The following is a 24275-nucleotide window of genomic DNA, read 5'->3' on the forward strand; positions in this document are numbered from 1 at the left end:
ATAGCTTTTATTTTAGTTCACATTTTGAATCACGATCTTACAGGATGAGCATAAAGCAGATTATATATTTATTTATTTATGAAGAGAACAGATGAACAACAGAGACACCACACGAAGCAGATGAATGTTTTTTTCCCCGCAGTGACAGCGGAGGCCACTAAAACACGACATATGAACAACACAATTGTGGCAGGGCGGAGGGCGTGATCCTACGCACCCGGTCCCGTATTAGGCTAATCAAGCCTCCGAGGTATAAATGTCGACTGCAGAGTGTCGTGCGGGAGAGAGAGAGATCGTTAGCGGACAAGTCCGTCATGTGTGTGTCTTCTTTTAAGATTCTCATTAAAACTATTATTTATATTGAAAAGCCGGTTCTCGCCTCCTCCTTTCCATTGAATACCGTTACACTGGTGCCGAAGCCCGGGAAGGAGGAGGGATACGCCATAGTAGAGTTCTCGCCACTACCGTCCACCCCAACGGAGCAGCCGCGGCCATCTGCTGGGGGACGAGGAGCCCAGCCGCCTGAACGTGGACGATGGACGCCGACCGCGAGGGGAGAAGGGGCTCCTAGCTGACCGCCTGGAGCGGTCAGGGCCGCTGCCAGGGGCGCAGGAGTCACCTACCAGCCGCTGAAACGCGGTGGGGTTTAAGACCGCCGACCGCGAGCGGGGAGGGGCTCACTGGCGACCGCCTGGAGCGAGAGGACCTCTGCCAGGGGCGGGGGAGACCCCTTCTGTTCCCCGAGAACGCGCCGGGGTGTTTTGTCCGCCAGGGGCTGGAGGACTGCCTCGGATCCACCCGGAGAGGCGCGGCTGTCGTCCAATAAAGGGTGGAGGAGTGGCCGAGGAACAAGCTGCGGCGTATCGGAGAACTGGCGAGTAAGAGTTTTTTGTTTTTTTTCATCTCTCTCTCCTCTCTCTCTCACTGTCGCTCTGCGTTGGCCTTTATCCTCTTTTAAATTGTACAGTTTTTGGGGGGTACTACACTGTTACATGATGTACCCCCCATTTTAATTATTTCTGTTTCCCTCCCCTTGTCCCCTCCCTCGTCCAGGTAGATGGGGATGACCTGCCGGCAGACAGCGCGGAAGGTGCGCCCTCCCCCAGGGAAAGGGGGGGAGGGGTGTACGTCAGGCCGGGGGCTCCCCAGCCTGAGAGAACGAGGGAGGAATGTGGCAGGGTGGAGGGCGGGGCCGGGTCGTGATCCTACACACCCGGTCCTGTATTAGGCTAATCAAGCCTCCGAGGTATAAAGGTCGACTGCAGGGTGTCATGCGGGAGAGAGAGATCGTTAGCGGACATGTCCGTCATGTGTGTGTTTGTCTCTTCTTTTCTGAAAAGCCGGTTCTCGCCTCCTCCTTTCCATTGAATACCGTTACAACAATATTACAAAAACAAATACAATTGAACTATGAACAAAACACGTAAAAAAATTTACTAAAAAAGAACTCAATCGACAACTCAAACCTTCCGCCTGGTCTGCGTCGACTTAAACGGTGTGCTCACTTGTACGTAATCAAATGCATCGAGGGAGACTGATGCTGAGGCAATTGTCATTAGATTTTGTGTCTTTGCCTCGGACAGACGACTCCTCGTGTCAGTTTTAATTTGGTTCTGGAGGCTGAACCCCACGTCAAACACCGCATTGCCCTCCACATGACAAGAGTTGCAGAAAGCATCACAGAGGGGGCGATTTTACGAGTTTTACTAAAAACACTTAACACATTAGTCATTGCGCTTCACAATCACAAAAGTGACCGATTATGGTTTCAAAATGGCACATTTCTCTGAAAGTTTGGATCCCTGAAATTAATATTTTTTTTTCACGCATTTATTTATTTTGTGGAATTTGATCATTTTCCATGGCACACCTGACAATCAGTGGTTGGGAAACACTGCTCCAGACAGAACTGGTGTAACCGAGTCAGGTTTTTAGGCCTCCTTGCTCGCACATTCTTTTTCAGTTCTACCCACAAATGTTCTATCGGACTGAGGTCAGGACTTTATGATGGCCACTCCAATACCTTGACTTTGTTGTCCTTAAGCCATTTTGCCGCAACTTTGGAGGATGCTTTGGGTCATTGTCTATTTGGAAGACCTATTTGTGACCGAGCTTTAACTTCACGGCTGATTTTTTAAGATGTTGCTTCAATATATCCACATCATTTTCCATCCTCATTATGCCATACATTTTGTGAAGTGTACCAGTCCCTCCTGCAGCAGAGCACCCCCACAACATGATGCTGTCATGGCCATGCTTCACATTTGGGATGGTGTTCTTCGGCTTTCCTTCAAACATAATGATGGTTATTATGGCCAAAATGTAAAATTTTAGTTTCATCAGACCAGAGGACATTTCTCCAAAAAGTAAGATCTTTGTCCCCATTTGCTTTTTTTGGCAGTTTTGAGCAGTGGCTTTTTCCTTACTGAGCAGCTTTTCAGGTTATATCAATATAGGACTTGTTTTTACTGTGGATATAGATACTTGTCTACCCGTTTTCTCCAGCATCTTCACAAGGTCCATTGCTGTTGTTCTGGGATTATTTTGCACTTTTCATACCAAACCATGTTCACCTATAGGAGACAGAATGCATCTTCTTCCTGAGCAGTATGATGCTGTGTGGTCTCATGGTGTTTATACTTGCATACTATTGTTTGTACAGATGAGCGTGGCACCTTCAGGCATTTGGAAATTGCTCCCAAGGATGAACCAGACTTTTGAAAGTCCAAAAGAGAATTCTGAAGTCTTGGCTGATTTCTTTTGATTTTCCATGATGTCAAGCAAAGAGGCACTGAGTTTGAAGGTAGGCCTTAAAATACATCTACAGGTACACCTCCAATTGACTCTAATTAGCCAATTAGTCTAATTGGCTAATTACCTAAAGGCTTGACATAATTTTCTGGAATTTTCCAAGCTGCTTAAAGGTAGAGTTAATTTAATGTATGTAAACTTCTGACCCACTGTAATTGTGATTATAGTCAATTAAAAGAGAAACAATCTGTATGTAAACAAATGTTGGAAAAATTACTTGTGTCGTGCACAAAGTAGGCTAAATGACTTGCCAAAACTATAGTTTGCTAATATGAAATCTGTGGAGTGGTTAAATTTTATTTTTTTAATGACTTCAACCTAAGTGTGTGTAACCTTCTGACTGTTCAACTGTAATATATTATTATTATACTTGTTGTTACCACAACAATAGTTTATTTGCACTTCTGGAAAAAAGTTGAAAGGTGATTAAGATAAAAAAAATATTTTGAAGATATATTGAAGAAAAAAGTCTCCAGACATATTATTTATCTGAGCTATAAATTGCTTATTTTAGTGCTTTCTCTAAAAAAAATCCACTCATCACATTTACAGTGGTTTTATAAGTTTTGACAATATTTGCACTGGTGGGGCCCATTGTCATGACTATCAGTCAATAGAAATTTATTTTTTCCAACATAAAAATTTGAAATTGAGCCTGTGTGTTATGTTATGGTGTGGTGTGTTGTGTTGTCTGGGCCAATTTTTTGTCCCAGTCCGCCCCGATTGTAGGTAAATATCTACTGCACTCATCTTTATTTTTCACGTTTTAAAGTATTTCATTAGTGTGTGGGCGAGTGAAAACTGCTGGAGATAGTAAACACTGGGTACATGGCATTATGTAGTGGTGTAGCTTTTATCAACACTACATCACTATCTAATCAATAATATAGCTTCGCTTCTGAAAAACTACTTGATCTTAAAACTAGCAAAGCTACCACTTCGCTACTCAGAAATGTAGTTAAGCTAAAAGATTCACTATCTGTAGCGCAGCTACTGCCCTTCAAGGCATACTATGGCCATGTCTAAAGTGCAAGCATATTATTTCCATGAATGTAGAATGTAAACATGACAAATGAAACATTATCTACATCATTAATTACTTTAAGGCATCATCGATTCGAGTGGTTAAAACAATATCTTCTGCCGATCTTGTTTGAATTCTACTTATAGAATGAGGCATAAATTAATTGATAACACATTTTAATGTTACATTAATAAGGTTTTACATGTAATGTTGTGCATCCTCATATTTAAATGATCCTCTGAACACCTACCACAGTGGCATGGTCAGTGTCAATGTTAGCAAACAGTAAACCGTTGCCCAGCTGTTTTGAACGTTTTTTTTTTTTGTCTCTGAGTGAAGAACGAAGCGTGAGTAAGCCAAGGCCTTAATAGAAATATCACCACTGTGTCAATTTTGGGGCACAAACAAAATAACATGCTAGATATTTTTTGTGTGTTTTACACCTGTCAAAGTCTTCATAACATTTTTATTGATACAAGACTAACAGGGCTCAAACAGATCTAAAAATGTACAGCTATTGGATAACTAGTTGGTCATATCTTGACCGTTTTAACAATTGGATAGCATAGCAACACTTTTGTGAATGCAAGTCCTTATCGGGTATCTTTGGTACCATCACTCAGCTGTAGGTGTTCCTAAGCCCTTTGAGGCTGGAGGATTGGGCCAAGAATGGGCAGGCTGAGGAACAGCTGGGATCATCTTCTCCAGGAGGTTCATCATTCGATCCTGAAGCTGGAGGCTCTGCACCTGCAGGAAGTTTTGCTGATGCATAACACGGCGAACTTCGTGACATGCCTCTTCTACGGCACGGCTTAACCTGCGTTGTTCCTGCAACATTGCGTCCAGGACACGCAGCTTCTTTCGTCGCAGTGACACATGTGACAGTCTCCGCCTCTTGCGTGGCTGCGACCTGCAGAAGTATAACCATGTAGTTAACATTCCAAGATCATATATTTATGAAATGTATCTGTGATGTGAACTTGATCAATTGTTACCTTTTCTCAAAAGAACTTTCAGAGTTATCTGTTAGATCTTCGTTCTCATCATTGATGTCTCTGTCTTCTGAGGAACCAGTGTACTCTGGTAGAAACCCACTTGGTAGAGCTGACTGGGGCGCAGAAGATTCAAGTTGGGAGGTGGAAGGGCCAGATGTTGGAAGATTCTGTGGACTCATTTGGCTTTGCTCTGGTATCTTTGACAAGATCCTCTCAATAGATTTGTAGTAAGGCCAGTCAGGTACACCATTCCCACCACTGGCTGTGTACTTCAGCTTCCTGTTAAAGTGTTGTTAAAATTTTTCTGGGGTTAAGTACAGTACATATTTTGTTTTTTCTGAAACAGAACAGAGTATAAATATTAGGAGTCAGTCATTGCTGCACCAATTGTATTGCTCATTTGGCTGTTTGCCCTGCATCAATATTTAAAGTTCTATGCCATAGTGACTTTTGTGTAACGGTATAAACGTTTTTTACTATGGTATTTTTGGGAACTTGCAAGGTGATTGGTTAACCTTAATAACCAAAACTGGTGTGAAACTGTATCCTAACCAGACGAGATAAGATTCCAGCAACAAGCCATTTTTCTTTCTACACTGGATGCAATGTAGCTGCGCGATGCGGTGGGGATCTCTGACATTTTCATTCCACGACAGTACCCAAAGTGCTAAATACTAAATCACACACATTCGCAGCGTCCTTAGCGGCCTGACTTCCCAGGCCCGCATCATGTGTGGGGAAGGCGGCCCGGCCTCTAGCCTATCGGCGGTGAGCATTTAATCCGTCTGGGGGTCCAAGGTGTGGGTCCAGCAGCGCATCCACTCGTCTGAACCCTGCCAGCTTTGGTCCTGGGTGTGCAGGGATGCCAGTGTGTGCTTATTATGCACCTCTTCTCGCACTCCTGCCCAACTCCTGTCGTGAGCCTGGCTGAAGGGCGGCCCTAAGAGGCGGGGTGACAATGAAGAGGTGGAGGGGTGGGTCATTCTGCCACATCTCCCCCCGCCCAAGCGTCACCCCGTCGGCACCTCCTACCATGCTTGTATCCAACTATGGAGTTCAGAGCCGGAGGTACACACTCTTTAGTCGCCCACACATGAATGCTACTTCCTCAACCAGGCTCTACAGTTGGCGTGGACGTATGTGGGATACCTCTCCGGGCCAGCTCTCACTCGCACCCGGGTGGGAACAGAGAAAAACACGAATTAATATGACCACCTCAGCCAGCCACAGGGTAAATGCTTATTAAATGCCACTTACCCTTGCTGCTGCAGCTAGGAGGCCATCCCTTTCTTTTCTCTGTCCCATTCCGGGCTTTCCATCTTACCGGCTAATGAGAGGAAAAGTGACGTCACTGTTGGTGCCCAACTGTGCCGTCTCTGCACACAAAAGTACCCGCAAACTCCACCACTGGTGCGGGGTGAGCAAGAGACAGACACAGTGGGTGTGGTGTCCAGCCTCAGAGAGGTATTTATTGGAAATAATAATAAATGTGAAAAGTCCATAAAGGGGATAGTAAAGTGTCCAGGTGGGAAAAGATGTTCATAACAAATGGGGGAATCTGGCATCCTCGCGGTGAGATGAAGGGCGGGGTAGTGTCTATGGAATGGCCCAGACATGAGCTGGGTCCGTCAGTAGCTCACGCTCCCCTCCAGGGTCCACAGCGTGAGGGGCGGCGGCATCCTTGGCGGCCTGACTTCCCAGGCCCACGGCAGGTGTGAGTGGAAGTCGGCCCGGCCTCTAGCCCATCAGCCGCAACGTGAGCTGTTCTCCCCCGGCAACTCATTGAATCCATCCGGGTGTCCGATTAGCGGGTCCGGCGGCACGTTCACTCATCCGAACACTCCCAGCTCTGGTCCTGGCCTTGCGAGGATGCCAGTGTGTGTACCCATGGAGATTTGAAGCCGGCTGCCTGAGAAGAGGTGTGCTCTGCATTTTAAAGACAGCGGTGATGAAGCATTATTCACATCAGGTGTGCTGCTTTCACCGTTGTCAGAATGAGGCTTATTAATTATGCACCTCTTCTCGCTCTCCTGCCCAACTCGCATCGTGAGCCTGGCTGAAGGGTGGCCCTAAGAGGCGGAGCGATGATGACGAGCCGGAGGGGCGGATCATTCCGCCACATTATGTCAATCAGGCAACGGAACAAACGCTCCCACAAAATCTTTGCCAAACGGAATTTGCACATCGCAAATTTCTGCCATAATCAATGTACACAAACATCTCTTTTAAGTCAAATCAGTTTACTGCCTGCTTTCTTTGGACAGTAATAGCGCAATGCTTAATGAATGGGTCACCCCAAAATGAAAATTCTCTCATAATTTACTCACCATCATGCCTGTTTATGACTTACTTTCTTAAAAGATTTTTAAAATAATATTTCAACTCTGTATGTCCAAACAATGCAAGTGAATGGTGACCATAACTTTGAAGGTCCAAAAGGCTGCATAAAAGTAATCCATAGGACTCCAGTGTTTAAATCCATATCTTCTTAAGCAATATGATAGGTGTGGGTGAGAAACAGATTAAAATGTAATTCCTTCTTTAAATGTAAACATACACTTTCCCTTCCACATTCAGCCACCTACTGGTTGGGGCTGGTCAAAAGTGGAGATGTAAATATTGATCTGTTTCTCACCCACACCTATCATATTGCTTCAGAAAACATATGGATTCATATGGATTACATTTAGGCCCTTGTTTTTCTGGTCACCATTCACGTGCATCGTGAGGACCAACAGAGCTGAGATATTGTTCTAAAAATCTTCATATGTGTTCTGCAGAAGAAAAAAGCCATACACATCTGGGATGGCATGAAGGTGAGTAAATGATGATAGAATATACATTTTTGGGTGAACTGTCCCTTTAATTATGCCAGGCAAAAAGCATGGAATTTCATGGTTTGAGGGTAATCTAAACTTAATCTAATTTACATAGAAAGGAGGTGTGTTTGCACAGAAAAAAGGACAATTACTTAATTTACATTCTCAAGATGCATCACTAATTCAGCAAGGATTGATCCTGCTGAAACTAGATTGCAATGGGTAGTGAATTTGCACTAAGACACCAAATACAAAAGTGACAACTGTTATGTTAATTCACCCCTAAATCTGCTAAATAAAATGGCTAGTAATGAAGCTCCAGTAGTCCAATGCCAGCCCTATTCCTTGCCCTTAACTGATGAAAGTCCTTTTTTTTTTTTTTTTAACCGTGCATTATATATTTCCTCCTGATCTACTGGAGTCTACAGCAGAGACCACTTAAGAGGTGTAGCCAATACTGATAATGCATCACTGAAAGCAATGTCTATGTGCCTGAGAAGACAAACAAAAGCATATCTTGGAGTCACAGTTGTATTTGTAAAGTTTACATGATATATTGCATACTGTGTGTGCAATATGTATGTCAGTCACTAACCTACAGCATTTTTTGCACAGTAAGGTTACATCACAATCAGTAGGTGATGTAACATGAAAGTGATTTAAATCACAAGGAGTGCTTGGTTGAATATTTTCATTCTTTGTTGCTACAAGAATTCAATTTGATATAGACTTTGTGGAGTTAACATTCAGTTAAACGCTGTCAATGTATAACTTCACTGCAAGTTCATCCAGTTCAGAAGTCCACAATTGCTGTCCTCCAAATGCTTTCCTCTTGCTCAAATAATTTCTTGTTCAGGCACATTTCGACCATTTGATAGGCCTACTAATTACAAAGTTGTTAAAGTAGACACCTTAGTACTGAAAACCATGTCACTGAAAAGTATGATTACAAAGTCTTTGAAAGTGGCTTTTACACAGACAAAAAGATGCACTTCCACAATTTACAATTATTATAAATACTTGCCTGAATTGGAAAGTCATGTTGGTGATTTTCATCTTGATCTCCTCTCTGTGCCGATGCTCCCCACTTAAATCATAAAGTTGCTTAGCCATTGTCTCGTAGATCTTAGCATTGCGCTTAGCCTTCTTTAGCTCTGTTACATACTCTTCCCAAATATACACAAGAGCTTTCATCTCTGAATCCGTCCAGTTACGAGCTCTCCTGTGCTTCTCATTATATCCTGGCACAGTGTAACTATAAAAGTCTTCAGAAGCCATTTTAAACAGACTATGTTTCTTTCTCTCTGGTTTATGATTTAAGCTGGTTTCTTGCTCAGAGCTGTCTGTTTTCCTGTGCTTACTTTGCTTTCTCAAGCATGTGCTTGTGTGTGAGAGAGAGAGGCCTCTGCAACCCTTCCCCCCATGCTTAGTTAAGAGGCCTCAAAATGGATCCTGGAAGGCTGGAGCAATCGCTTTAAAAGCTTTTAAAGAGGGAAGTTCGTCACCATGATGTCAAGTTACCCTGGCAACAGCCCGCTAAGGCCCTCCTCTTCAAACCAAACCCCTTCCCCTTCTCCTGTACTCTTTTGTCTCTGTCAGTCTGCAGCAAAAAGCTTTTAGCTGAAAGCCAATGAAGTGGGTCGGGCATGCGGAAAATCTACATGTGAAATACAACTCCTCTGGGGCTTAAAGCACCAGAGTGCACTGTTGCCTAGGCGACGGGTTTCACTCCAGGCCACTTAGTCCATTTATGAGTTTAAAAGCTTTTAATAGAGATGGACTGGACTGATGTTGGAGACAAAGTGCATTTCCACAATGAAACGAAAGAGTCATTGAAAAATGGATAGAAAAATAATCATGTCATTTCAAGAAACATCTAAATATCTCTTCACATGCTGTGCAAACGTGGCTCAAAATTGTTAACATAGTTTCTGAATGCAATATAAATAGCTTATGCTGTTTTTGAAAGGAAAAAAAAAGAATACCTCTTTTTGGTCTTATTAGTGAATAAATGAAAAAAAAATATATATGTAAAAAGCAAGCAATCATGTCAGCTTGGATATAATACATTTGTAAAAACCTATCAATATAAAGTCCCGGGGTTCTACAAAATCTGTTTTTGAAATGTGCATATCTGATTTCTGGGCTTGTTGCTGAATGAGGCTTGTTTTGGTTTACTGAAGACGGTCCCACCACTTTCTCTCCAACCCCACCCAAGTGTTTTAGATTACCTCTTTATTCACAAACGACGGGGATCCTGGCACAAGCATTGGGGGTAGTGCTTTGGGGGCAGGGTTCTCTTGTGCACCTTTTTACGGATTACCAGCTGATATGACACATGGTGGATGTTTGTCTTTATGGCTTACTCCGTGTTAACTGCATTATGTACTTTGGCCCATCTGTCTTGACGTATCACAACCAAGTTGTTAACACCCTCAGCTTCACATCCAACTGCACTCAGTTAAGGGTTAATGATATTTTTGGGGAAAGTAATCACTTTGAATCTATCCTATGAAATTGTTTCCTTACAGATGCAATTGAATTCTTAATTTATACACACACACACACACACACACAGATGTTTTTCCCCCAGAGACATAAGCTTCCAGTGCACAAACATTACCACAAGTATTTATAGAATACGCAATAGGACAATAAATATGTATATATATATATATATATATATATATATATATATATATATATATATATATATATATATATATATAAAAACAAATCTGTTATAAACAGAAGCAAGGGAATGTAATTACAGAAGAGGTATGGTATGTTGGATAAATATAAATAGACTTAACTGTGTATTGCACATAATTATTGCTCAATGGGGCAGTTTTAACTGTTCATGAGATGGATCGCCTGATAGAAAATAACTGTTCCTGTGCCTAATGGTTCTTGTGCTCAGAGCTCTGTAGCACCTGCCAGAAGGAAACAGTTCAAAAAGGTTGTGGGCTGGGTGAGTGGGGTCCAGAGTGATTTTTCCAGCCTTTTTCCTCACTCTGGAATTGAACGGTTCTTGAAGGGGGGCAGGGGGCAACCAATAATCCTCTCAGCAGTCTGAACTGTCTTTTGTAGTCTTCTGATATCCAATTTCGTAGCTGCACCAAACCAGACAGTTATTGAAGTGCAGAGGACAGACTCAATGACTGCTGAGTAGAACTGTTTCAGCAGCGCCTGTGGCAGGATGAACTTCCTCAGCTGGTGAAGGAAGTACAACCTCTACTGGGCATTTTTAACAATGTCAATGTGGTTCTCCCGCTTCAGGATGAGATGATGGTGACCAGGAACTTGAATGATCCACTGCTGCCACAGTGCTGTTTAGAATGGTAAGGGGGATCAGTGTTGGGGTGTTCCTCCTAAAGTCCACAATCATCTCCACCGTTTTGAGCGTGTTCAGCTCCAGGTTGTTTTGAATGCACCAGTGAGCCAGCCGTTCAACCCCCTTTCTATATGCAGACTCATCATCATCAAGGATGAGGACGATGACAGTAGTGTTGTCTGCAAACTTCAGGAGCTTGACAGAGGGGTTTTGGCAGTGCAGTCATTTGTATACAGGGAGAAGAGTGGTGGGGGAGCACACATCCCTGCGGGGCACCAGTGCTTATGGTAAAGGTGCTGGAAGTGAATTTCCCCATTCTCACTAGCTGCTGCCTGTCCGTCTGAAAGCTGGTGAGCCATTTAAAGATAGACGTGGGAACAGAGAGAGTTGGTGTAATTTAGTTCTGGAGAATAGCTGGGATGATGGTTTTGAAAGCCGAAATGAAGTCCACAAAAATGATCCTTGCATATGTCTCTGGTCTGTCCAGATGTGGCAGGATATGATGCAATCCCATGTTGACTGCATCATCCACAGACCTGTTTGCTCGACAAGCAAACTGAAGGGGATCTAGAAAGGGTCCAGTGATGTCCTTCAGGTGGGCCAACACCAGTCTCTCAAATGACTTCATGACCACAGATGTCAGTGCGACAGGTCTGTAGTCATTAAGTCCTGTGATTTTTGGTTTCTTAGGGACAGGGATAATAATTGAGCGTTTGAAGCAGCATGGGACTACACACTGCTCCAGTGACCTATTGAAGATCTGTGTGAAGATGGGTCCATTTATTTAGATATTTTTCTTCTTCTTAAAGAAGAAGTTTTGTAGCTAATATATATATATATATATACCAATTGCCACAACATTAAAACTGCCTGTCAAATATTGTGTAGGTCCCCCTCGTGCTGCCAAAACAGCACCAACCCACATTCTGTGATGATATTCTTCTCACTGCAATTGTACATAGCGGTTATCTGAGTTACCATAGAGTTTGTCATCCTCTCTCATCAACAAAGCATTTCCATCTGCAGATTTGCCGCTCACTAGATGTTTTTTGATTCTGGCACCATTCTGAGTAAATTCTATAGACAGTTGTGTGTGAAAATCCCAGGAGATCAGCAGGTACAGAAATACTCAAATCAGCCCATAAAAATATTTCTACTTTTAATCATCCTAATTTTAGTCATTGGATTTATTTGTCAATGACCCATGCACATTACTGACTAGGCCAGCTTGGCTTCATAATCATCTAATTCAAACCTCTAATTCAGAGCATATAAATATATCCAAGGAATGTTATATAAATCAGTATTGATCGATGAATGACATATAGGAAGAATATACTGCTTCATTTATTCACTTAAAAAAAAAGGCTGGAGATGACTTCATATCAACCCTTTGCTCTTTGAATTTGCTCCTGCTTCAGATCCAGTGTGTTATGTAACAGAGCATAAAGAGTATTAATTAGGAGGTTGGCCTGTAGAGGGAATGTCCTAGTCTAAGGAGGGAGCCAGATGAGCTGTTAAATGTGTCAAGACAAGAGTGAACATTTGAATTTACTCATAGAGAAAGACAGCAGTCCAAATTTTATTGTCACCTTGATGGCTTCGATCCATTTTAACTTTAGATACATTCAGGAATTATGCATAGTGTAATTATAACACACTAAATATGGTTTATGTACATTCTTTTAATTTGCTATGTAGCAATAAATATCCGTTGCATGCTTACCCCATAGACTTCTATTGTAAGCAAAACTGTCTGTGCATTGTTTTTTTACAATGATGATTCTAAATAATTTTCAATTGGAATTGACAGCATTTGTTGCATAGACAAGGTTAAATACAAGTTGAGCTCGATTCCTTTAAGATCCTCTTTCATGAGGGCCTAATAACAGCTGAACATCGCCCCCTACTGTGTAGTATACTTTATGGCCCACAGATGTATATAAACTATATGCAAAAAAGGGCCCATATTTTGAATATGGGTGTTTAGATGTGAGAAAGAACTGCAGCAATAAATCAAACCAACAATTATTTTTCTGAGTACCTTTAATATTTATTCAGTATTCCAGCAGCTATTTAATATGCAAGAGTTGTTTTGTACATTTTATATTATACAGCAACATTAGTTCTCCTAGCTCCATCCCCAGTCTTATCTTCACAGTTTTCTTCCTGGCAGTAGTGCCATTACACTGTTGTCTCCATAGCAACTAACATGAGGAACTTGGCTGGACAAGTGCAATAAATGAGAGTAAAACTTCACAGTGGAAAAAAAAAAAACCCTAATAGCTTATAAAGAAAAAAAAAGTTAAATCAATTAAAAGTATATTATAAAAATGATACAAGAAAGAAAAACACTCATTTACTTCCACAACATGCTTTTGGATGCAGGGAAAACAAACAGAATTGTGTACATAAAACACATACATACAGCACATCAACTATAAATGTAAGCTTACACATTTGCATGTACACACATGCAGTAGTCTCGTCAACAGCTTTGTAAACAGGTCCATTATAGACCTACCAAGGACCGACCAGAAAGGCAACCGGAGATAGTTTATCCACTCTAACAGATAGATTTCAAACCTAACAGGGCAAGTTAGTTGCTCTTAGTAACCATTTAAAAGGCCAACATCTTCAACTTTGGAGATTCTAAATCATATTGTCTCCTGTAGTTCTAAACTGGTGATGTCACAATTCTGTAAAGGTTCTGTCTCTGGCAGCACGTCTAATCACAGAGAAAATGTGTTAATATGTTCACTTCTTGAGAACATAAGTCAATGAGAGGCTAGAAATGGTAAAGTATAATTTGTGCATTGTTCATCCGCTGGCCGACAGCCTCAACTGGCTCAACATTTCTTTAATACTGATTAATGAACTAAGCAGTTGGAGTTGAATGTCTCTTAACTAGATTATCATCAGTCCTGGACAGAGACAAAGATTTGTTTCTATCCCAAAATCAATAACAGCACAGGAGTCTCCTTTCAACAATATAAAATAACGTAAGATACGATAAAATAAGTACAAATATAAGTGGTTAATGTAAATACTGCAGACATTTAGAAAACTATGTTGTCAAATAAATACCATGGTAATTACTGGAATGTATATGTTAACAAGTGCCACTATGGGGCAGTAAACATTCACGTTCCGTCGTCTAAAACTGCAACTGGAGCTTCGATGTTAGCGACAAGTGGCGGCCTTGGTTATACCAAGGACATAAAACTCTCTGCGCCAAAATGATACAACTACATGCACAGAAGTACCTTTGTTTTGCGTATCCTTCACAGAACTACAATACATTAAATGGCTGAAGAGATGCCGAGCCGTTCACAAAATTGCACCAAATCTAGTTTTTGTGGGAAGGGTGCTAACCTCCCCACAGTTCAAGACTTTTGTATTATTACAGCACTTGCATCTTGCCCTCCTAATTCTGACAGATGTCTTTAACAGCAAGAGGGCTGATAGCATTGAAAAAGAAATCCTTTTGAAGTCCTTAAACTTCATAGTGTTTAATTTCGCAAGTGACTCAGGAATCGGAGAAACGATAGCTGGGAATTGGATTCAGATTTGGCAACACTAACACGAAACATTCAGTCTTTGTGGATGGACCCCTCCCTCAGTCCCTCAGACACTCTTCGTCAGTGATGCCTTGCGCCCTCAACTCCTCCAAGACGTTGTCGAGGTGACCGGAGTCGGGGTAACCGTGGCCGGTCAGGTTGGAGCCGAATTCGGTCTTGTGATGCACCTCGTTCCAAATGACTGTATCCGTCTCACCTGTAGTGCTGGACGTGCCCACTGAGAAGATCAGCCGGCGGTCCCATGCAACCAGCAACAGCTTCAACACCTATTAGAGCAGAATTAGGAGAGAATTGTTTAGAATAATAGCAGAAACGCCTAGCAGAGTTAGGTTTCTGTTGTTGAAAGTAGAATTTTGGTATATTGTTCTAATGTTAATTAATAAAGCTTATAGATGCACTCAGTAATGTTTTTATTATTTTCTTTTTTAAGTTTTACACAAAGAAATGACTGGTACTAAATCATGTTCATTCACATGAGATAAAGGCTCAAGTCATATCATTACACTGACGCACACACCACAAACACACATACATCAGCGATTCTGTGACAATGCTCAAGTGCTGGGAAAAGGACCTCTTAACCGTAATTTTTTGTACAAGCCCAGAATGAACTTGTGATAAGTCTTATTCACATAACTCACTGGAGTGAAGCAGTGTTGTGCTTCCGTCTACCAGACAATTTGGATGAAGCATTTTTCATGTGGAGTGCAAAACAGCGCAAATTATGTAAATGTGGTGTCAGGATTGCTGTAGCAAAGTGGATAGCCACGATTAATAATGTGGAGGATTAGGGTTTCTCTCTAGTTCTTTCAATTAGTCAACCTCCCACTTACACTTTGGTGAACATGAAATGCTAATTGAAGTACCGTAGTGCAATTTTACTGCACTTCTGGTTTTATTCCGTGGAATGCTTTGTTTGGAAAACAATAAAGAGAGAGTTCACCCAAAAATGAAAATTCTCTCATCATTTACTCATCTTATGAGCCATCCCAGATGTGTATGACTTCCTTTCATCTGCTTAACTGAATGGGTGCCAACATTTTGAAGCTCCAAAACTCACATCAGTCAGCATTAAATAAATCAGTCAGTGGTTAAATCCTCCTCCTTGTGTTTTTGGCGATTCACAGTCTTAATGCATATCACCCCCTACTGGGCAGGGAGAAGAATTTATTGCAAAATGTACTTAAAAGAGCAACATGCAGGTTGAATTTATAACTGAATTAATACTTTATATTGTCTGCAGAGGTCTTTTAAAAACACATATGTAGAAATTACTAATGAAATCTCATTTGATGTAGAGATTTTGATGAAAATGTGCTAGGCTCTGGAATACGCCTTTCCAGCTATCAACGCGTCATAAGACGTAGTGCGAGGCAAACAAAAGAGCTCGCGGTCAGCTCTCATTGTGGGTGTTGATGTAGTTAGAGCAGTAGTGAGAGACAGAAAGTTTTAGAGAAGCCATAATGGTAAATTATTGTGTTTGTGCTGGTTGCACGAATTCCAGCCTGTCAGGACATCGTGTCCATCATTTTCCTTCTAGAAAAAACAAGGCTTTTCGGTCTTGAGTGCGTTTTGTGCAGGTGAAGAGAGCAGTCTGTTACCACACACTCGGTCGTTTGTGGCGCACACTTCACTCCGAAGAATTATCGACCTGGAGATTTGTTGGAGTCTCGGATGGGATTTCGGAGTAAGGACCACGTGAGGCTGATTACTGATGCTGTTCCATCGGAGCACTCGATGGAATCAAGTCCACCGTCAAAGTGTACACCGGATTTTGGCGCGGGCTGGACTGGAGGACAAAGTGCTAACGTTAGCAGACATTCTGTGCAACGAAAACGAGGACTTAGCAGAGTAAGTCTTACTTTTAATAACTTTAACTCTTAATTTGCTCATAATTATAGGCCTGTGGGCCATCATAGGCATGTTCGTCCACACCGGAGAACTCGGTTTCTTCATTCGCATCCATTGTAACCTGAGCTTGAACTTGACCAGACTCCCTCGCCCATCGTCACTTCCGGTTAGTGCTTTATAGACGCGGAAGTTATTTTATCACAATTTATCTCAAAATATCGTTAATGGCTAAATATATATTACTCCAGTTCAGAAAATCTAGTTGTTTTATCATCAACATACACTATGCTATATAGGGGTGTCCAACCTGCATGTTGCTCTTTAAATATTTATCTGTTTCTCACCCACACCTATCATATCACTTCTGAAGATATGGATTAAAACTCTGGAGTCGCTTGGATTACTTTTATGCTGCCTTTATGTGCTATTTGGTGTGTAAATATTTTGGCACCCATTCACTTGTATTGTATGGACCTACAGAGCTGAAATATTCTTCTAAAAATCATAATTTGTGTTCTGCAAAAGAAAGAAAGTCATACACATCTGGGATGACATGAGGGTGAGTAAATGATGAGAGAATTATTATTTTTGAGTGAAGCATTTGTTTAAAAAACATTGTTACATATAGTTGATTTTCTTTTCCAAGAAGGAACTAAATGCATTTTGACAGGAAAAGAAGTATATCTTCTTCTTTCAGTTGCTCTCGTTAGGGGTCGCTGCAGCAGACCATCCGTGATCCACATATTTGACTTGGCATAGGTTTTCGACGCCCTGGATGGCCCTCTACTCTGGGCACTAGAGCTCAATCCTTAACCTGCAGTTTGGACTTGTGGGGACTCTCACTCACACCTACGGGGCAACTTAAGAGTCTCCAATTCACTTAACCTGCAAGTTTTTGGACTTGTGGGGGAAACTGGAGCACCCGGAGGAATCCCACGTAAACACGGAAGAACATGCAAACTCCACACAGAAATGCCAGGACTCGAACCCGGTGCAAACCACTGAGACACCATGCCGCCCCACAGGAAATGAAGTATATAAGGAGTTTAAATTTCATAACTTTTATAATTTGCGATTAATTGCGTTTAACTATGAAAAAATCATGCGATTTACTAGTATTGGACAGCACCAGTATTTTTACAATAGCATAATTTGAAAATATTTGCTTCTTGTGGGATCCTGCATCCAGACAGCTAGGTGTCAGTATAAGTCGAAAACTACTGCAACATCGGCCAGCACACACACATTTATTTTATTTTTTTTACTGCGTGCACCATTAAGAAAGAAGTTAATGTTTTAAAGGAAGTAAGATGATGAAATAATGATTGTGTTAGTGAAAGTAGGAATACTCACTAGGCGGCCTTTCTCACTGTCAGGGAGGTAGCAGTGTCTTGGGAATCCACGGGCTGTAAAGGGCTTCCCGGGGTTAGGATGTTCAGGACCCTAAAACAAATACAGAGAGAGAGCAGTTTAGACCAACAGCGCAGTTATATAAATGCAAGCATTTAGTTATATAACACTGCAGCAATGTCATATATGATGTAGGTGGCATGAAATGTATGATCTGAGCAATGCAGTGTTTTTAAACACAGTTCCTATATGTGTCTATAGTAAGATAAGACTTACCTGAATGCCAGGGGGGATGTTGTAGATAATCCGGATGGATTTGCAGTCAGGGTGTCCAGGAAGCGAGTGAGGAATGACGTGGTACTCCATCTTGCCAGGTGGCTGGTTTCCTGTTTTAACACCGTAGATGGTCTTGCAAGTGGGGCACTGGAGGCTGCCATCTTTGTTCCCGTTGTTGTACATGGCCACCAGGCACTGCAGGTGGTACTGGTGTCCACACTGAGACAAACGACCAACCGACTCTGCCCGAGAAATGCCACCGACACCCGGGCCTTTATAGCCAGAGGGGCCACAGAGAGACTCCATACAGATAGTACAATCCTAAGAAAGGAGAGGAAAGAAATTATCTATGGTGAGCTCTTTTAACTCTGGTGGGGGAAAAAGAATGAAAAATACATTATTATTGTAATTGATTCTGATTGGTCATTCAAGGCATTGTGTGGTCAGATTTATTTGTATAATAGACCTTATTCACAGTAGCACCATCTTTGAAAACAGCGATCTGAAAATTACAATTTTCAGCATTTACTCACCCTCATGCCATCCCAGATGTGTATGACATTTGTCTGCTGAACACAAGTGAAGATTTGTTTAAGGACATTTTATCTCTCTGTAGGTCCATACAATGCAAGCGAAAGGGTGGCAACATTTTGACACTCCAAAAAGCACATAAAGGCAATATAAAAGTAATCCATACGACTCCAGTGTTTTAATCCATATCTTCAGAAGTGATGTGATATGTGTGGGGGGAGAAACAGATCAATATCTGTTCTGTATCTGTCCTTTTTGGCTAGAAATTCTTCTCCCTGCCCAGTAGGGGGCGATATGCATGAAGAATGTGAATCGCCAAGAACTCAAGAAGAATGTGAAAGTTTAAGTGGAGATTAACTGAGTGGGAGGAGAATTTATACCAAAAAAGGACTTAAATATTGATCTGTTTCTCACCCACACCTATCATGTCACTTCTGAAGACATGGATTTAACCACTGGAGTCTGTGGAATACTTAAATGTTAACTTGTGTGATTTTTGGAGCTTCACAATTTTGGCACCCATTCACTTGCATTGTATGGACCTGCAGAGATGAGATATTCCTCTAAAAATCTTCATTTTAGTTCAGCAGATGAAAGAAAGTCACACATCTGGTATGGCATAAGGGTGAGTAAATGATGGGAGAATTTTCATTTTTGGGTGAACTATCCCTTTAAAGGCCGTTCAGATCGAACATATTCTTGTGTTAATGGAACAGAATAAAGGTGGCTTTAAATGTATTCAAGTTCAATTACTTTTAACATTACACAGTATTTCAAAAACATGGTGATCATTACATTTCTGAAAAAACTTTTATCAAATAAATAAAATTCCATTCATTTCAATATAGAAAAGAAAAACATGTATATTTACCTCCTCAGGTGGGTTGCGGACCTTCTGGAGATATCTTCTAACCACTTCCTCTGAAGTTCTACCTGTTCAAATGAAAGACAAAATGAATTAAATGGAAGGTCGATTTGGAAAAATAAGGCATTCATCACAGTGTTGTGAGAGAATGTGTATATACATATATATATATATATATATATATACATACATTAACAACAAACACAACAGCGAGACAGCATGTCAATCATCATGTGCTGGAGATAAAACCTTGTGGCAGGACAGAGGGCGGGGCCAGGTCGTGATTATATACACCCGGTCCCTTATCAGGCTAATTAAGCCTCAGAGAGGGATAAAGGCCAATTGTGGATGGTGGTGCGGAAGAGAGAGATAGTTTACGGACATGTCTGGTGTGTATAATCACGACCCGGACTCGCCCTCCGCAATGCCACAAACCTTTAATAAAACTATTGCTGAAGGGACTTTGTGGGACATCACTGAATTCCTTCTCACTCTTTTTGTAAGTCAGAATTTTACCACATAATCATGTCAATTATTTCTGTTGATGCTCTGCTCAAATGTAATAGAATTTCAACTTTGTACCCATTGCCGCCGAGCTTTTGAAGTGTCAGCTAATGATCACCGGACGGTTCGGATGATTTATCTTTATACTGGAAGTGCCAGCGCTAAAATCAGAACAAGACGCTCTTTTCATATTGAGTTCAATCTAGCACTTGATGCCCTGACACAAATTATATGCATTTCAGATCTAGAGTGAAAAGACAGCCTGCCGACTGATTAATATTAAATGCGCATTTCAATGAATACTAGTTCTATTAGTCAACATCCAACTTAGATCTTGGGAAATGTTTAATGTTGCTTGAATTGGAGCTATTTTAGTGAATTTCTGTCTTTATACATTCGAGTTTGGAAAATGTTAATAAAGCATTTTGTTACATACTGTATAAATTTGTTCTATTTTGTTGTTCTTTCCAAAGAACAAATAAATGCCTTATGACAGGAAATAAGTATATGTAGATTCAAATTATATTACTTTTAAAATCTGAGATTAATCGCGATTAATTTTGAAAAATTATAAATTATGTGTGTATATATATATATATATATATATATATATATATATATATATATATATATATATAGTATATGTGTATATACAGTATGTGTATATATGTACAGTACATTTTTCAGTATAAAACCGTACAAGCATGTGTGTTGCTGACCTTTGCGGGCCTGCTTCTTTGTGGTCTTGCGGCAACAGTGGCCGAGGCCGGGCACGGGTTTGATGTCACTCTTGCTGACAGGTGGGGGATGGAGCACCAGTTTGGGTGGGCGAGTCAAGCAGACTGGGAGTCCAGCGGCACTCATCAGAATACCAGTGATACCTGACCAATGAGAAGAGATATGTAAACCTTTAAATGTTTAAATTTAAATGTAATAAAAGCACTGGGCAGGTTTTTGTTCCATCTATTTTTAAGTTAAATGTTGATCGTTGCAAAATGTATTCTGAATACACTCCTACATTTAATTATCAAAGTCGCTATTTATAACTTGTTTGCAAGTTGTTTCTAACCTGCCAAAGCTGGGTGGACGGGGCTGGATCCATTTAAGTTCTTCACTGGGACAGTTGGGACTCTAAAACATAAAAAACCCCATAAGACATCAAATAAAACACATGTTCCCAAGATGGAAGCAACCATTCACCAGATCATAGCAACAAAACGAACTCACACAACTTAATTGTCTTATGTATAATCATAATCTGGATCCAAACTAAAATAGCCATGTTGTTGTCATGGCTACACCTGCTTGCGTATCACTCTCCCCATCCTGACCCGATGATATGCCGAGTCACGTTGCAGTATGGAAACCAGGTCGCTCCTTCAGTCAAACCCACAGCTGCTAACAATACCTCTAACTGGCACTGAGTCAGCAGACAACAGCAGTGTGTACCGCATAAACAACCTCACATGGCCAGACAATCTGTTTCCCATTTGTTGGATATTTAGCTCACCACTGTCTGTACTTGTTCAAACATTTCAAGGGAATCCCCATCTCAGCATAAGAGAACATAAAATCAGTATATCTACTAACCTTTAACCAATAGTGATATTTAGAACATCCAAAATCAACAAGTGTTCAACAGGCAACTAATGTAGGCCTACATTTTTTTCAATTGTTAAAGTAATCTTAGACAAATTAAATTACATTCGATTTCACGAGTTTGCTGGTTCATTAAGTCCTGAACCGCATTAAAGGTAAACATATTTACAGTGTTGTCCATTATGGAGGGGCTTGAGCATAGGACTGGTCATGAGCTCCGAGATTCCCCCCGGAATATCTGACTAATGCAAGCAATAGAAAGACAATTAAAAAATAATCGGTGTAGGCGTTATTAAATATAAACGTGGAACTAGGGATGGAGGTATGCTGGAAGAATTGTCGACGATGCGAGGGAAGCGGTCGCTTATGTATCCTTTGGATTTGATTGGCAGGCCTAGATTAACTTACTTTTAAAACTTCAGTTTGTCTTTTCTAGTAAATTTCACAATAGGCTTATATGTTTTATATATTTTTAAAAAGCATACGTTTTTGGTAAAAAAAAACAAACAAACAAACAAAAACAATTCTACACCATATATACCTCAGGGACGTCTGTTAAAAACAGTTTGAGAACAATACTTTTACAAAATGTCTTACGAATTTGTGAAAAATAAGACAAGTAGAAAAACATGTTCAAAGAAACTCACTGTTCGGCCTTGAATACTGTCATGTTTCAAATATTCTGACAAGCTTCAAAGAAAAATTAGAGCAACAGTTCTGTCCTTTGGTTATCCCCAAAATGATTCGTTTCCCCCTTAAGAAGCCTGGAATCAATGTAATTTTGTCTTGCAGATATTTCCGGTCTTTGTGTTGTTCTCTTGTTGGATACGGTTGTCTTGCCTCTCTCTGTCAGCCGTCTCTCTTATAGTGCTAATCCTCCAGTTTCCATCTGTTGAAAAGCAGCTAGGAAAAGAGGTGATCCACGTCACAGCAATCGGGATTACCTCTCAACATCACACTCTGACACACCGCCATAAGATTCCATCACACCGGCACATAGGCCTAGGGCAAGAATGCTCTCACACACATAGCTATACCGTGTGTGTGTGTGTGTGTGTCCTGCACAAGTTGAAACGTTTTGATCATATATGTACATGCAAAACCATTGACTATATTGACACATAAACATAATATATAAACACCGGACCACTGGAGTATCACCAAACTTATCAGCACAAAGTATCACTTTGAAAGAAAGTGATCAGTGATGAATCTTTTATTTAATTCTACGTAGTGATCATTAAACACTTTATGATTAAGATGCATGATATATCAGTGGTGGCCATGTTGATTTTGGCCAATATTAGACATTTTTTGGTTGGTATCGGTTTTATATTGGAAGCAGATAATATCAGGGCATTTTTTTTGTCCAATTCCAAAAAAGGTTCATCTTTTCTACTGCATGTTATAGAGTTTTAGATGTCAGCATTGTCTGAAAGTTTCAAAGGTTTTACAATTCTTACAGTGTGTAAAACTGTCATGTCAACATGATTACTGGTATCTGCAAAAATGTCTGTGTTGGTGCATCCTTAATTATGATGTCATAATTGTCACAGTCATTCCTACGCATCTGAATGCGGTAGACAGAAAGCGCAAGCTCAAGTGAAGAAATGTTTTCCTTTGCGTAAAAAAGTTCACATTTGGCAAACTCTTACCTGCAAAGTCGCATGAGTAGAAGACACGCAGAATATCACATCCCACATTGACCTCTGGCATAATGTAAAGAATACATATTTCAAAGCTGCATTTTTTTTCTTTGTGGTTTATATAATAGAACTAGATCCCTCGAGTGTGACATCATATCCTGTCCATTGCAGTGTCCGAAATAAATTTGTATGCTTAAAGACTAGTAAAACCATGTTTTTTTGCTGAAACCTAGCAGCGAAGTCTATGGGATTTTTCTGAGGTTTGACTATATGCTTAACTGAAACCGTTAAAGCCTGAAATTGTAGGCAAATCGGAGCTCGCTCCCATGAACGACGAACGCAATGTAGGAACTATCAAAGACGCGATCGTTGACACGTCGCCGATGTCAGCGAGATATCTAGAATGCTAAATATCTGGACCTGTCTGCGATTCCAAATGGTGCAATGGGAAATGTGTTTTGACTGAATACAACTGCAGAGATTCGTCATGTAATTTGAAAAATCTACGACTTCCATAACAAGACAGACAGTTGTGTAATATGAACGGTACCACGATCCGACGTCTTTGAATGTCGTGTAGTGTGTAGGAGGCATAAGTCGAATCAGTTAGCAAAGATCTAGCACACCAAGTCAGAACAATCTGAAGGTCTGTGCCAAATTTGGTGTGTGTAGCTTGAAAGCTCTAGGAGTTAGAATTGATAATTTTAGTCCTGGTTTAGGGATTCTAGAAAAGCCCTAAACCAAGTCTGTACAATAACAGCCTGTTGGCTTTGCCCATCAGTATCTGGCAAAATGTCTGTATTGGTTCATCCCTATTTATGATGTCATATTTGTCATTGAGTGTGTTAACACAGATGATCTTATGCCATTTACACAAAGCAAACTGACAGTGTGTATGTGGTAAACTGTGTTCTTTTAATGGATAAGATTTTAACAAAAACAACCAGAACACACAGTAACTTATTATCCCAGTAACCACTATTACCAGCATTCTGGCAACTTATTCATTATCTTGTGAGCTTGTCCGTTTACGTTTTGATGAACAGTCACTCTGTTGCAGACCAAGTACAGATATGTATTGCCACACAT

General features: G+C 40.8%; 2 protein-coding genes across 4 annotated transcripts in view; both read right to left on the reverse strand.

The window, feature by feature from the left end:
- Positions 1–3994: 3994 nt before the first annotated feature.
- LOC127639152 (myb/SANT-like DNA-binding domain-containing protein 1) lies at positions 3995–9090 on the reverse strand. Its single transcript, XM_052121066.1, has 3 exons — positions 8674–9090; positions 4831–5109; positions 3995–4745 (listed from the first exon to the last, which is right to left on the reverse strand). Exons 1-3 carry the CDS (start codon positions 8925–8927, stop codon positions 4451–4453), a joined length of 828 nt encoding a protein of 275 aa, XP_051977026.1. The 5' UTR covers positions 8928–9090; the 3' UTR covers positions 3995–4450.
- A 3939-nt stretch (positions 9091–13029) lies between these two features.
- Positions 13030–24275, reverse strand: part of LOC127638974 (E3 ubiquitin-protein ligase DTX4-like) — a 32020-nt gene continuing 20774 nt past the window's right edge. For all 3 annotated transcript variants that reach the window (XM_052120949.1, XM_052120800.1, XM_052120876.1), the window contains exons 4-9: positions 21011–21072; positions 20661–20822; positions 19444–19505; positions 18042–18362; positions 17769–17858; positions 13030–14830 (exon numbers count right to left, since the gene is read on the reverse strand). In XM_052120949.1, the coding sequence (XP_051976909.1) occupies positions 14603–14830; positions 17769–17858; positions 18042–18362; positions 19444–19505; positions 20661–20822; positions 21011–21072 (925 nt within the window). In that variant the 3' untranslated portion in view covers positions 13030–14602. The remainder of the gene's footprint in view (positions 14831–17768; positions 17859–18041; positions 18363–19443; positions 19506–20660; positions 20823–21010; positions 21073–24275) is intronic.

The sequence above is a fragment of the Xyrauchen texanus genome, chromosome 1 (genome assembly GCF_025860055.1).
Source record: "Xyrauchen texanus isolate HMW12.3.18 chromosome 1, RBS_HiC_50CHRs, whole genome shotgun sequence".
Lineage (NCBI taxonomy): Eukaryota > Metazoa > Chordata > Actinopteri > Cypriniformes > Catostomidae > Xyrauchen > Xyrauchen texanus.

What these genes read in the sequence shown, in the direction of transcription:
- LOC127639152 (XM_052121066.1), bottom strand. Translation starts at nt 8,927, where the DNA reads ATGGCTTCTGAAGACTTTTATAGTTACACTGTGCCAGGATATAATGAG. An exon ending in AACATGACTTTCCAATTCAG is followed by an intron (nt 5,110 to 8,673) that starts GCAAGTATTTAT and finishes ACACTTTAACAG; the next exon opens with GAAGCTGAAGTACACAGCCA. An exon ending in GAAAGTTCTTTTGAGAAAAG is followed by an intron (nt 4,746 to 4,830) that starts GTAACAATTGAT and finishes ATACTTCTGCAG; the next exon opens with GTCGCAGCCACGCAAGAGGC.